Source organism: Paralichthys olivaceus, chromosome 12 (assembly GCF_024713975.1).
Source record: "Paralichthys olivaceus isolate ysfri-2021 chromosome 12, ASM2471397v2, whole genome shotgun sequence".
Taxonomy (NCBI): Eukaryota; Metazoa; Chordata; class Actinopteri; order Pleuronectiformes; family Paralichthyidae; genus Paralichthys; species Paralichthys olivaceus.
In genome coordinates this window covers 24,548,029-24,561,453 of record NC_091104.1, presented here as the reverse complement: position 1 = coordinate 24,561,453, position 13,425 = coordinate 24,548,029, and the positions used below count along the sequence as shown (strand labels likewise).

Genomic DNA, 13,425 nt, shown 5'->3' with positions numbered 1-13,425 from the left:
TACTTGACGGGAACGTGAAGTTTTTCCTGGAGAATGTGATCCGAATGTGATGAGCAGGCACAGGATGTACATCCTCTACTGGGCCTTCTGGTGAAGGTGTCGATGTTGGAGGCCCACTTTAGCTTTTGGTCCTGGGAGATTGTGAATCACTGAAACCTGAAGGTCTCCACAGCAGACACAGTACTGTTGAGGATGGTGAGGGGGCAGTGTTGGGGAGTTCCTCTTGAAGTCCAGCATCATCTCCACAGTTTTAAGATTGTTCAGCTCCAGGTTGTTCTGACCACACCAGAGGACCAGCTGTTCAACCTTCCATCTGTACACAGACTCATCACTGTCCCTGATGAGGCTGATGACTCTTGTGTCATCAGAGTCAACATTTGTTAAACAGGATAGACAGGATATTGGATAAATTGCAAAATAAAACATATTTAGGTTGACTACATTCTTCTTTTATTTACATGTGCCAGAGCCAGATGTTTGGCATCTGTTCTAGGCTGCCAGTTCATTAATGTTTGGAGTTAGATTTGTTGCTGTGGAAACCCTCAAGATGTAGTGAGGGTGTGCATCACTGAAGCAACTTCTACAGCTGCATCATCGAGAGCATATTGACCTACTGCATCACTGTGTGGTACGGCAGCACATCTACTATGGACCGCAAACGCCTGCAGAGAGTGGTGAGGACAGCAGAACAAAATCATCAAGACCTCACTGCCCTCTCTGCACCTCATTCACCTTGTTTCTGCCTTACTCTTAAACCTGTTCATATCCTTTTTATATTTTATGTAAATATTGTATTCTCATGTAAATTTTGGTCGGCTGGTATTCCAGAAAGGACAGCACAAGAATTTAAATTCACATCTTCATCACAGAGAAAAGCGTGTGGGGGAACTTGATGGGGCCCAGAGAGCAGCACACAGGCTCTGGCTGTGCACTCCGCCTGGCTCTCTGGCCAGAGTGAGATGGAGAGAGAAAGACAGAAGGAAAAAGAGAGAGAGAGAGATTTTCTTGAGAGACACACTGAAATTGATTGGGCAGGCACTGGGATCTCTGCAACGCTGGAAAAATAATAGTATATCACCCAATACTCTGCGAGTGAGTGGAGAGGAGCACTCGCTCTGCGTCTAGCCTGACATTGTGCACCGACGGGCCAAGATAAGATAGACATATAATATGCTTGAGTTGGACATCTCTGGTGTAGAGGGGCAATAAAAGTGGGAAGAGCAGACTGATGCTGATGGTCCAGGTGCTGGATGTGATGTTCACCAGCCTCACCTGCTGCCACCTGCGACGCCATCTTAACAACATCTGAAAATGTACAGAAATATGATCTCAGTGTAACGTGAGTGTTCAATGTAGGATAGTTGAATCTCTTGATGTGAAGGAACAACAGGATGTGTAAACAACTAAACTAGAAATATTGATGTCAATTACCACAAACACATGAATGACCCTGACTTACTTTAGTAATCACCTGCTTAGTAACCTGCTAGCTGGACCCCATCCCTACTCAGCTCTTTAAAGAGGTTTTCTTAGAAGTCGACAGCACTGTATTGAATCTTATCAATAGCAACTTATCAATAGCATATTACAGACCTATATCAAACCTCCCCTTTACTTCTAAACTTTTAGAAAGAGCCGTTGTAAATCAGCTGCTCGATCACCTCCAGGGAAATGACCTGCAGGAGGCCTATCAGTCTGGATTTAGAATGCACCATAGTACAGAGTCAGCACTTTTAAAAGTCTCAAATGATATTCTCCTAGCCTCTGACCAGGGACTTGTCTCCATGCTGGTCATGTTAGATCTCAGTGCTGCATTTGACACCATTGACCATAACATTCTCCTTCAAAGATTAGAGCAAGAGGTTGGGATTGGAGGGACAGCATTAAGCTGGTTTAGGTCTTATTTATAAAATAGATTCCACTTTGTTAGTGTTAATAATGAATACTCATCATACACTAAAGTTAATGATGGAGTTCCACAAGGTTCGGTTCTTGGTCCAATACTCTTTAATTTATACATGTTACCATTAGGCAATATTATTAGAAAACATAACATTATTTTTCAATGCTATGCAGATGACACCCAATCATATTTATCTATGAAGCCAGACGAACTGAACCATTTCATTTGATTTCAAAACTGTCTTAAGGACATCAAGGATCAGAATTTCTTATTGTTATGTCTCTCTCTGCCTTGGGTCTTCTCCTCCCCTCCTTAGTTCATGCTGTTTGGCTCTCTGGAGCCCGTCCTGGCTCGGGTCCTGATGAGGGATGGACCTAGTGGAGGTCGCCGGTCAGTAGCAGGGCTGACATGAGGGTCACGCAACCACCAGCATTCTCACCTGAGGACCTTTAACCTTTGGAGCCATGGGTCCACCTGCTCTGCATGTTGGACCATGAGGGAGGCAGGAGTGCCCAGGGGGACCGACACGCCCTTGGAAGACCATGCCAACGTCCACGTGGAGATTCCCGGGCTGGATTCAAGCCCATGACCTGAGACTGTGACCCCGACCCCCCCTCTTTCCTTTTTTTTTACCCTATTTCTTTTTTCTACACTCACCCCAAGCGGTCCTGGCAGAGGCCGTCCAGACCGAGCCCGGTTCTGCCAGAGATTTCTTTCACCTGGGAGTTTTGCCTCCCCACTTTGGCTCATGCTTGCTCTGTGTGGAACAAGTTGGATTTAGTCTTTTTTAAGATCTTGGACTTTTGTGCAGCTCCATGAGACAACTGTTTGAGGTGATACCATGCTATATGAATACATTTGATTGATTGATTGATTGATTGATTGATTGATTGATTGATTGATTGATTGAGAGTCTCCAGGGACTCTTTACACCCTGGCCATGGATTGTTTAACCGGATGCTGTCTGGGAAGTTGCTCATGTCATTAAAATGCAGAACCAATAGACTGAGGAACCGCTTCTATCCAAGGGATTTCAGAACACTGAACTCAAAAATGAATTGTTATACTATCCAACCACAACTTCCTCTTTTTGCAGTATTTTGTATAGTTTTAACATGTTTTTCCTGTAAACATGTTCATTTTTATTGTTATATTTATTCATTTTTTTTACTAAGTGCACCTTTCAGTGGTAGCTGCTGTAATTTTGCAATGCTTCATTGTGTGATGGCATTAAAGGCATTCTATTCAATTCTGTGCTATCAACAGAACCAATAAATCCATCGTCATTAGCAGACTCATCACACAAAGCCTCTTGATACAAACTTCCAGCAGTGTTCAGATCACTGGACTTTACTTGTGTATCACAGGGATGTGGGAAAATGTGTCGCCTTCAAGTTTATGTCCATTCACACAGAGTGTATTATGCAGAAATACTAAATGATCAGTCATTTGTTAGGAATGACTGCAACAAAAACACATTTCTATTAGTCTTCTTTGAGATAATAGACATGATGTCTTTATCAGGTCACTTTAGTTCAGATAGTTTGAAATGATACTAATGTGATACTAACATCAATAATAAGAACATATATAGTTTCAGACATCATGCATTTCTTAACCCCCCAAATGTTCCAGTTCATCTCTACAGTTCAACCTCTGTCAGCAGCAGAATAATGGACTCTGGACATGGAGACACGCCCACTGCTGTTACACTGACGATCAACATTCAGCCAATCACAGAGAGGAAACAGCACAGCCACTTTACATGTGTTGTGTTCAAATACAGCCTGTTCACTGACGACTTCATTCATTTGATCGAGTAATATCGTGACGATGCCTGAACCAGCGAAGTCCGCGCCCAAGAAGGGCTCCAAGAAAGCGGTGACGAAGGCCCCCGGTAAGGGCGGAAAGAAGAGGAGAAAGAGCAGGAAGGAGAGCTACGCCATCTACGTGTACAAGGTGCTGAAGCAGGTCCACCCCGACACTGGGATCTCCTCCAAGGCCATGGGCATCATGAACTCCTTCGTGAGCGACATCTTCGAGCGCATCGCCGGTGAGGCCTCTCGTCTGGCTCATTACAACAAGCGCTCCACCATCACCTCCAGGGAGATTCAGACCGCCGTCCGCCTGCTGCTGCCCGGTGAGCTGGCTAAACACGCCGTGTCTGAGGGCACCAAGGCCGTGACCAAGTACACCAGCTCCAAGTAAACCACTCTGGAGACATGACATCAAACCAACGGCTCTTTTAAGAGCCACACACTTTCTCTATGGAGACAAACTGTCCTGACTCGAACAACATGTGCACCAACACTCAAATAGCCACTTTACAGGAACGTTTTCTTGTTGCAGTATTTTTCCACAAATCACATCACAAGGAGTGAATTCAGTGATTAACTCAGTGTTAATGGACATGACAACAAATATATGATTAGAGACATGAACTTGAAATTGATATATTTTTACACTACTGGAACTTTGTTTCAAGAAAACGTATTTTGTGATGAGTCTGCTAATGATAATGGATTTATTGGTTCTGTTGATCAGATCATTTGTTAACAACAAGCTTATTTAGATGGTTCAATCATTTAAAACTTAAAATGAGTGAAGGAAAAACATTTGATATTTCACACATTGAAAGTCAGGACATTGATATCTCCAGTATTGTTACTTCAACAGCGTCTGGGTTAGAAAGACATGCTAAGACTGTTAGGGAGGAACAACACAGCCCTCTGAGTGCAGAGTGTTCTTATAGAAAAGTTAATGCTGGGAAGGAGCCATGAAAAGTCAAGGAGGAATACAGGTGTAAAATAAAAAACGTTTTCAATTCAGAAAAACGAAACATATTTTCTTTAATGTAGTACAGCAGGATCTGTGGGTTTTAAGAAATTAATCAAGTTCCACTCCACCACCCATCTTATGACTGTGGTCCAGTCTGCATCCTCGTTCTGGACAGTCACATAAGAACATGATACTTTACCAGTCTGAGATAGTGAAGGTTCAATATCCATATTAGAGTTAAGGTGTAAATGTGGATATGAATGTTGTGTTTTTATACATGTTGGGTTGAAACTAACTACTGAGAGAAACAGAGGCAAATTAGTTTCATTCTTATGCTAACCTGGTTTATATATGGTTGATTATTATTAAGTTCATGTTTTCATCAGTGATCAGACCCTGATTGATTGTTTTTCTCTGGAAGAACTAGTGATGAGTGTTGAGCAGAGGATGTGAGCTCTCATTGACTCAGTGTGTGGCTCTTAAAAGAGCCGTTGTGTTGTTGAGCTGTTGAAAGTGAGTTTATCCACCGAAGCCGTACAGAGTGCGGCCCTGTCTCTTCAGAGCATACACCACGTCCATGGCGGTCACGGTCTTCCTCTTGGCGTGCTCGGTGTAGGTGACAGCATCGCGGATGACATTCTCCAGGAAAACCTTCAACACGCCGCGGGTCTCCTCGTAGATCAGACCGGAGATACGCTTCACTCCGCCACGGCGAGCCAGGCGGCGGATGGCGGGCTTGGTGATTCCCTGGATGTTATCACGGAGAACTTTGCGGTGACGCTTTGCGCCTCCTTTACCGAGACCTTTTCCTCCCTTTCCTCGTCCAGACATTTCTCTTCAGTCAGATGAGATCTAGTCAATAGTGTGATACGCGGGAATCACAGCTATTCATAGCTAGCATGAGGACGTGCTAGAAGACAGAGGTGGACGTATTCCCCCTCTGTGGATCCGCTGATAATAAACTCTATGGTGCACTAGCGCCCCCACAGGAGCAGAGGTTGGATGTAGGACTGTAGATATTAAGGTCTGACACTTGACCAATTTTGTGGAACAGTAGAACTTTAGCACGTTCCCGTCAAGTAGGAATAGAGTCTGTAACAAGCTTGGTTAAAGATAAGAGTTACATTAGGACTGATTAGAGAAGTATAACACAAAGCACATAGAGCACCGAGGGAAATGGTTCAGAAAGCAGCTGTGCATGTCTCCCCATGTCTGATGAACCATCAGTGGTTCTCACACTACAGTTATGGTCGGTAGATTAGGCTCCAAAGCAGAGGGAAGAGTTTTAATGATTAGAAAAGTAGATGTTATGGTGACCTCGATATCATCTAAACAACCAATATAAATATGTGTAAAACATTGATACTTCAAATATGTTTTTTTCTACACATCTAAAACAGCCTGGGTCCTGGGCGTACACTATGCATCCAGGTCATTGAACATAAATCATGAATCAAATGTGAAGCCAAAAAATGAAGTTATTTTTTTTTTTTTTTTATAAATTAGAGATGTTAAACATTTAATACTGTCAAAATGACCCCAAGGACAATAGGAGGGTTAAAATGAGAACAAATATATAAAAATCTCATGATGAATAAGATCGATTGACAATGTAACTGTTTGTCTTTGTCTATGTCCCTGAAACAATGTGTTCAATTTAGTAGTTGAAAATCATACTCTGAAAATGTGTAGCCTTTGTGAAATGTGGTTTTGATTGTATCTCCAAGTATGTGAACACATCGATGCAGGGCCATTGCCAAGGTTGGAAATAATATACAACAAAAATGATACATAAGTCTATTCGTGTGTCTTCCAGTTAGTCATAGGTTTGAGATGTTGCTCACTATGATGTAAACACCTTGGTCGAAACTTGACTTTAACCCAGACTGCACACTACACTTGATTTAAATGTTAACATCTGCAGCTCCTGCTAATGGAAGAGTAAAGTACAAGAGTCACATTTATAAGATAATAGTGTCATGAAACAAATACAGTGGAAGGAGTAATGACAAGTTAGAAATACACTTAATTAATAGAAAAGTAGAAGTACTGTAGTCATATACAATAGCTCTGAAGGTACTTTTCATTATGATTTTAAAATCAGGTTTTAAAAGTGCAGTGCTGTGTGTGTCTGTTCACATGTGTGATTATAGACATGTTTCAAAAGAGTCACACAGATTTTAATAAAAACATTGACAAAGTCCTGTATTGTATTAAAGTGCTCCAGTAAACATGACAGTGATCCAGCATGCACAACATCAGGACCATGAATCCGTTGCAGCTAAATGTCTAAACAAGACCTCAACTAATTCCTGATAGTGTTGATGACTATCAATTCACAAAAAAAATAAAAAAGAATGGTGAGAGCATCCAACATGATTGTCCCTGAGGGTGTATATTCTGGATACACTTGAGTGTCTGTTGAGACTGAGGTCTTCATTTGTAATATGAATATGTTACTGGCTATACAATTATGACACTACTTGAAACACACAAAGGGAATAATTTAATGCATGAGACAAATTGTTTTTGATAAACCTTTGTCATTGTTGAATGATTATTTTGCATAAATAATGATGAACATAATATACAAACACTTGCAGCATAGTATTTAAATGGACAGCAGAAAAAAAATGCAAATTCCAGTATATCATACACATTTTCTAATAAATGATGGAACCTGTTGACTTTTTGTATTAAATGAAAGAGAAATGTGGCCCAATATTAATGAGATCATTGTTTGAAATTAATATTTAGTCAAATTGACAGATCCAACCCATGGACATGAAATATAGCTCTAATGATAGAATGACTCTCCAGCATCCTCAGCATGAAACGTTCACGGCTCTGATAGAAAGTCTGGCTCCACTTCACCATGAGCCTCGGCCATCAGCGGTGTGTTTGCTGCCTGCACAATAACCTGACTTTCTTCCAAAGGATCATCAGCAGGTGCTTGTTTTGACTCGGTCTCTCTGAACAAACATGTGGAGCAGCTGGGAGACGGATGTTGGTGGAGCTGTGGTGCTTTTCAAGTCATTTTAGGAGAGAAACGAGTGGGAAAAGCCGCCGAGCAGCGCTGCTCACCGCGGTGAACGGGTGAGGTTTGGAGGCTCCACCGACAAAATGCAGAGAGCATCAGAGCTCTTCATGACTTCAATATGAAGACACACAAGTCCGCTACCTGCTTCCTCACTGTCAGCCTCCAGCACCGCTCACCCACTGATGTTTCACTCGTTTATCAGTGAAGAGAAAACACAAGTGTCTCGGCGTTCACACTGCACACAGGAGCCACGGCTGGATTGAGTCTCCACGGTTCTCATGGTGTGTTCAAGTACCGCCTCCCGATCGGGACTCTTCATCAGTCCGGTCACTCACTCCGATAGTTCCTCGTTGATCTAAACACAGAGACAAAGATGGCAGAAGTCCCTCCAGCTCCAGCTCCCGCCCCGGCCAAAGCGGCCAAGAAGAAGGTTGTGAAACCGAAGAAGGTCGGCCCCAGCGTCAGGGAGATCATCATCGAAGCCGTGTCCGCGTCCAAGGAGCGGAGCGGCGTGTCAGCGGCCGCCCTCAAGAAGGCTCTGGCTGCCGGAGGCTACGATGTGGAGAAGAACAAGTCCCGCGTCAACACCGCCATCAAGGGCCTGGTGATCAAGGGGACTCTGGTCCAGACCAAGGGAACCGGGGCCTCCGGCTCGTTCAAGATCAACAAGAAGGTGGAGCCCAAGGCGAAGAAGCCGGTCAAGAAGGCTGCTCCCAAAGTGAAGAAACCCGCCGCCAAGAAACCCCTAGCGGCTAAAAAGGCCAAAGCAGCGGCAGCCAAGAAGCCAGCAGCCGCTAAAAAGTCCCCGAAGAAGGTGACGAAACCCGCAGCGGCCAAGAAAGCAGCCAAGAGCCCCAAGAAGGTGGCCAAGAGCCCTAAGAAGGTGGCAGTCAAGAGCCCCAAGAAGGTGGCGAAAAAGGCTCCTGCAGCCAAGAAAGCCCCCGCGAAGAAGGCTGCCAAACCCAAAGTGAAGAAGACAGCAGCCAAGAAGAAGTGAGCTGTCCTCACTGTGAAACATGTTCATCCTGCTAAAAGGCTCTTTTAAGAGCCACACACGTCGATCCACAAAGAGCTGCTTCCTCATCAAACATCACCACTGTCACTCACTGGCAACACATATGTAGAGACTGACTTCTTAACTAAAGAGAGTCGAGTTAGATAGAAAGATGTTCAATATTTATTTGTTACAATGTCAAGTTATTTAATGTCAAATACATCAAATACATTTAAAATATCTTTAGACACTGAAGGAGAAGCAGACTACTACTGACACACACACACACACACACACGCACACACACACACACACACACACACACACACACACACACACACACACACACACACACACACACACACACACACACACACACACACACACACACACACACACACAAACACTCTGTGCAACATCATGTACATCGATTTCAGCTTTAGATCAAATATTTATACTTTAGATTTTCTTCTTAACAAGTATTAATTTGTCATATTTGGTTGTGTAGAAACATATTTATTGTCTTACTGTATATTTATCTTAGTAAACGCATAAGAATGAGTCAGTTATTAACTTTGAGCTGCTTAGAATTGATTATGTCCACTTTACATGAGAATATGTAGTAACATCAGGTATCCAAGAGATGGCGCTGCACTACAATCTGTGAACCAGAACATCGTCCACTACCATGATGAAGTCTCCTACATGTCCTGTCAGAAGCTTTGTTTTCCAGTAGGTCAGCTGCTCCTGTTTTATTCTCATCTCATGATTCAAACACTAAGTTAATTTGTTTCATGTAAATATCAACACATCTTGTGTGGAAGTAAATCTAAGTAACTCCCACCTGAAGATTGTTTTTCAAATCTTGACTATGACTCTGCTTGGGTGTGTCCACATATAGTCATTTACACCCAGTGCTCACATGTAATTGCTCAATAGCAATTTAGTTTTTCAGATTTAAAAGAAAGTTTCTTTCAAATCATAATCTCTTTACCTTTGTATCTAAACCTCTCCAACCCTATCCTGACTTGTTCTCTCCACCTTGACAACAGCCCTGTGTAGGTGTGTTCACACACTTGGAGCTCACGTTAAAACCATAGACTGTATATAAAGATGGACGTAGTGTCCGTGACGTCACCCGTTGGTTTCTGAAGAGTGAAAATGAGGCTCGCAGTGGGCGTTTCACCCAGCGCCATCTTGCCGGGGCCTGACTCCTCCTAGTTCCTGGTTAACCCATAAATGGGCAAAGAGGAGGCGCGCGAGTGGACGATGGGTGGGCCGAGTGAAGACTCACAACTGAGCCACTCCCACAGAGCTTATCGTTACCTGGTTAGCTCAGGCTAAGGAGCTAGGCTAAATGCTACCCGCGACTGCTAACCGGCTGGCGCTGCGGTGTTGTTGATGGGATGGTCGAAGTCGTAACATCGAACCGAGCAGAGGTAAGTTACCCTGAAACTTTACAACAAGAAAACCTATTGATGTATCTATTATCATTATCACACTACATATACTTACAAGCCTCAAGTGGTTTTTGATGTTATTGTGGTAACTTACCGTTTATTTAACACGTCTAATGAACAGTTTGAAGCAAGTTAACTACTTTTATTAAAGGCTTGTGTTTTGTGATTCAATTGTAATTTTAATGAGTTAATATTAATAAGCTGCATGTGTAAGTTGCATGTGATACATACTTGTATAACCGCCATTACTATTACAACCTCTTTTTTTTAGCCTGTTATAGAATTCACAGTGAATTAGACTCAGTGCAGATGTGATTATAATCTCCGCACACCACTGTTGTAAACAGTTCTGGTCCACATGATAATAATATTGAGTCAATTTCTATATGATTTGATAAACTTTAGATACAAAGTGTTGTCTTTTCCTTTTTGCCATAAGAGACAGAACACGGTCAGCACAGCTGTGTTCCTCAGGTTCGTCCGTCCCTAATAAAATGACAGGAAACATAAAGGTATGGCATTATTGCAGAGATAAGTGTAACTTTCAAGCAAAGTCTATGTCCTTATATTCTGTGGATATTCAACAATGTATTTGAATATGGTTTGGGATTAAACAGTGTACTACAAAGACAATGAATGTGCAGTATGGAGTTCTTTCACATTAAAAGTATTGGATATATAATGTAATGCATCATGTGCAATAATTTGCTTTAATTGTTAGCAAGTTATGAAAACAGGTCTATCTATACCTGGTAGGTAAAGTGTTCATTCATAAATAAAGTCCAGCTCAACAAGTTTCACACTGCAGCAGCTGCACTAACGTTATTGAACCAATAATCTAATAAAACATTATTACTGAAGTTACTCACAGTAACGTAGTCAAACCAAATAGGTTGGCTAGCTGAACGACTTTACATAACGTTAAATATCTAACTTGGTGGAGCTCAGTCACTAAACACACAGTCAGTAGGTGTGTTCACACAGTTGGAGCTAACGTTAAAACCACGTCTGACGAAGGCTACTAACTTTCAGAATATAATTTTAAACTACTAAATTAGACACATTGTTTCAGGACCATGGACAGAGCAGTTAGGTGTGTTTAGGTGCTGTACTTCAACAGTTTGTTTCTCTGAATGGATGTTGTGGAGCAGAGCGCAGCCGCTTTACACTTCAAGTCTCTGTGGAAACAGGCTACACATTTAAATACACACGTAGGGGAGAACAGAGTAAGATGAATCAGTCAGTCATGCAAAGTGAATTCATCATGTTCATAACCTCAAAATAACTGTTGATCTGAGTTACTGTGTGAACCAGTTTTGTGAAAATGGTGGATGTGGGATAAATTGAGCAAGTGTGTCATTGCTCACTGAATTCTAACACATATACAAACTGTAAAAGTGTATGTATGTGTTAAAATGTGTATTTAATGGATACCTTGTTGGCTAATGTCATGTTCGAGTCACACAAACATGTTGTAACTACACAAAAGTACATGTATACATACATTCTTTCTGTATCTAACACAAAAAGGTCAGAATTTAACCCTTACTAAAATGTTTGAGTAACATGTTGAAGACTGTAAACAAACATATGGTTTTACTTAAAACGTTTTTGCCTTTGTTAAATTGATGGAATACATTTTGTATCAGTCATTAATGTGGCACCATTTACCCATAGAGGACTCAATTTACCCATCACCATGATCATTTAACCCACAACTTGAAATAATTTGTCAAACGACTTTCTTTTTTTTTTTGTTTTGAATGGATCATTGTCCTGAAACAATAATAATCACAAGTCGTTTATTTGCTATGGGTACCCAACAACCTGAGGTCTAACTTCTGTACCGTGTTTGTTCGGTAATTGTGTATTTTCCAAGTTGGTGAAGGACATGAGGAGACTTGCTCTTTACCAGAGGTGAGTGTGTGGCTCTTAAAAGAGCCTTTGTGTTGGTGGTTTCCAGCAGCTTCGCTTTACTTGGACTTGGCGGCCTTCTCGGTCTTCTTGGGCAACAGAACAGCCTGGATGTTGGGCAGCACGCCGCCCTGAGCGATGGTCACTCCGCCCAGGAGTTTGTTGAGCTCCTCGTCGTTGCGGACGGCCAGCTGCAGGTGGCGGGGGATGATACGGGTCTTCTTGTTGTCGCGGGCGGCGTTTCCAGCCAGCTCCAGGATCTCAGCGGTCAGGTACTCCAGCACAGCCGCCAGGTAGACGGGGGCGCCGGCACCGACGCGCTGAGCATAGTTGCCTTTACGCAGCAGCCTGTGGACACGACCGACGGGGAACTGGAGCCCAGCGCGGGACGAGCGGGTCTTTGCCTTCGCTCTGGCCTTTCCGCCTGTTTTGCCTCTTCCGGACATTTTCAATTCGTTTCCTGAAACACGTCAAGAGAAACTGCGGCAACCAGCGCGAACCCTCGCTTATATGACAGCGGATCGCGCGGGACGGATCATGCCAGACCAACCAGAGAAGAAGACTCCAGCGGAGCAGGGGGGGTCGTTCTCCACTTTTTTCTCCAATAAGCAGCGGGGACTCGGGCGGTGGGTCGCTCCTTTCGGCGGCGTTGAGCTCCAGGAGGAGCCTCTCACCAATCAGGACCCGGGGATCTGAAACCGCGTCACCATTTCACGACTGGCTCCGTCGTTTAAAAGCAGAGTGTCGCTGCTCTACTTCACTTTTTCTCCCCATCAGAGAAAAAAAACATACAATGGCAAGAACCAAGCAGACCGCTCGTAAATCCACCGGAGGCAAAGCCCCCAGGAAGCAGCTTGCCACCAAGGCTGCGCGCAAAAGCGCCCCGGCCACCGGCGGCGTGAAGAAGCCTCACCGTTACAGGCCCGGTACCGTGGCTCTGAGAGAGATCCGTCGCTACCAGAAATCTACTGAGCTGCTGATCCGCAAGCTGCCCTTCCAGCGCCTGGTCAGAGAAATCGCTCAGGATTTCAAGACCGACCTGCGCTTCCAGAGCTCCGCTGTCATGGCTCTGCAGGAGGCCAGCGAGGCTTACCTGGTCGGCCTGTTCGAGGACACCAACCTGTGCGCCATCCACGCCAAGAGGGTGACCATCATGCCCAAGGACATCCAGCTGGCCCGCCGCATCCGCGGAGAGAGAGCTTAAACTACTGCTGCTGCTCCACTCACGATAACAACGGCTCTTTTAAGAGCCACTTCACTGCACTCAAGACAAAACTCCTCCGCTGCTCTCACTAGTTACTGACTGATCATAGCTCTAGAAGCTTTCATCACCAAA

General features: G+C 43.6%; 4 protein-coding genes across 4 annotated transcripts; 3 read left to right on the top strand and 1 right to left on the bottom strand.

The window, feature by feature from the left end:
* Positions 1 to 3,714: 3,714 nt before the first annotated feature.
* Positions 3,715 to 4,111, top strand: LOC138412474 (histone H2B). The gene has a single exon (XM_069536431.1). The coding sequence runs from the start codon at positions 3,737 to 3,739 to the stop codon at positions 4,109 to 4,111; it is 375 nt and encodes a 124-aa protein (XP_069392532.1). The 5' UTR covers positions 3,715 to 3,736.
* A 2,753-nt stretch (positions 4,112 to 6,864) lies between these two features.
* On the top strand, positions 6,865 to 8,875 carry LOC138412420 (histone H1-like). The gene has a single exon (XM_069536268.1). The coding sequence runs from the start codon at positions 8,095 to 8,097 to the stop codon at positions 8,716 to 8,718; it is 624 nt and encodes a 207-aa protein (XP_069392369.1). The 5' UTR covers positions 6,865 to 8,094; the 3' UTR covers positions 8,719 to 8,875.
* Positions 8,876 to 12,096: 3,221 nt separating this feature from the next.
* On the bottom strand, positions 12,097 to 12,575 carry LOC138412492 (histone H2A). Its single transcript, XM_069536462.1, has one exon. It carries the CDS (start codon positions 12,533 to 12,535, stop codon positions 12,149 to 12,151), a length of 387 nt encoding a protein of 128 aa, XP_069392563.1. The 5' UTR covers positions 12,536 to 12,575; the 3' UTR covers positions 12,097 to 12,148.
* Positions 12,576 to 12,882: 307 nt separating this feature from the next.
* LOC138412269 (histone H3) lies at positions 12,883 to 13,425 on the top strand. The gene has a single exon (XM_069535764.1). It carries the CDS (start codon positions 12,883 to 12,885, stop codon positions 13,291 to 13,293), a length of 411 nt encoding a protein of 136 aa, XP_069391865.1. The 3' UTR covers positions 13,294 to 13,425.

What these genes read in the sequence shown, in the direction of transcription:
- LOC138412474 (XM_069536431.1), top strand. Translation starts at nt 3,737, where the DNA reads ATGCCTGAACCAGCGAAGTCCGCGCCCAAGAAGGGCTCCAAGAAAGCG.
- LOC138412420 (XM_069536268.1), top strand. Translation starts at nt 8,095, where the DNA reads ATGGCAGAAGTCCCTCCAGCTCCAGCTCCCGCCCCGGCCAAAGCGGCC.
- LOC138412492 (XM_069536462.1), bottom strand. Translation starts at nt 12,535, where the DNA reads ATGTCCGGAAGAGGCAAAACAGGCGGAAAGGCCAGAGCGAAGGCAAAG.
- LOC138412269 (XM_069535764.1), top strand. Translation starts at nt 12,883, where the DNA reads ATGGCAAGAACCAAGCAGACCGCTCGTAAATCCACCGGAGGCAAAGCC.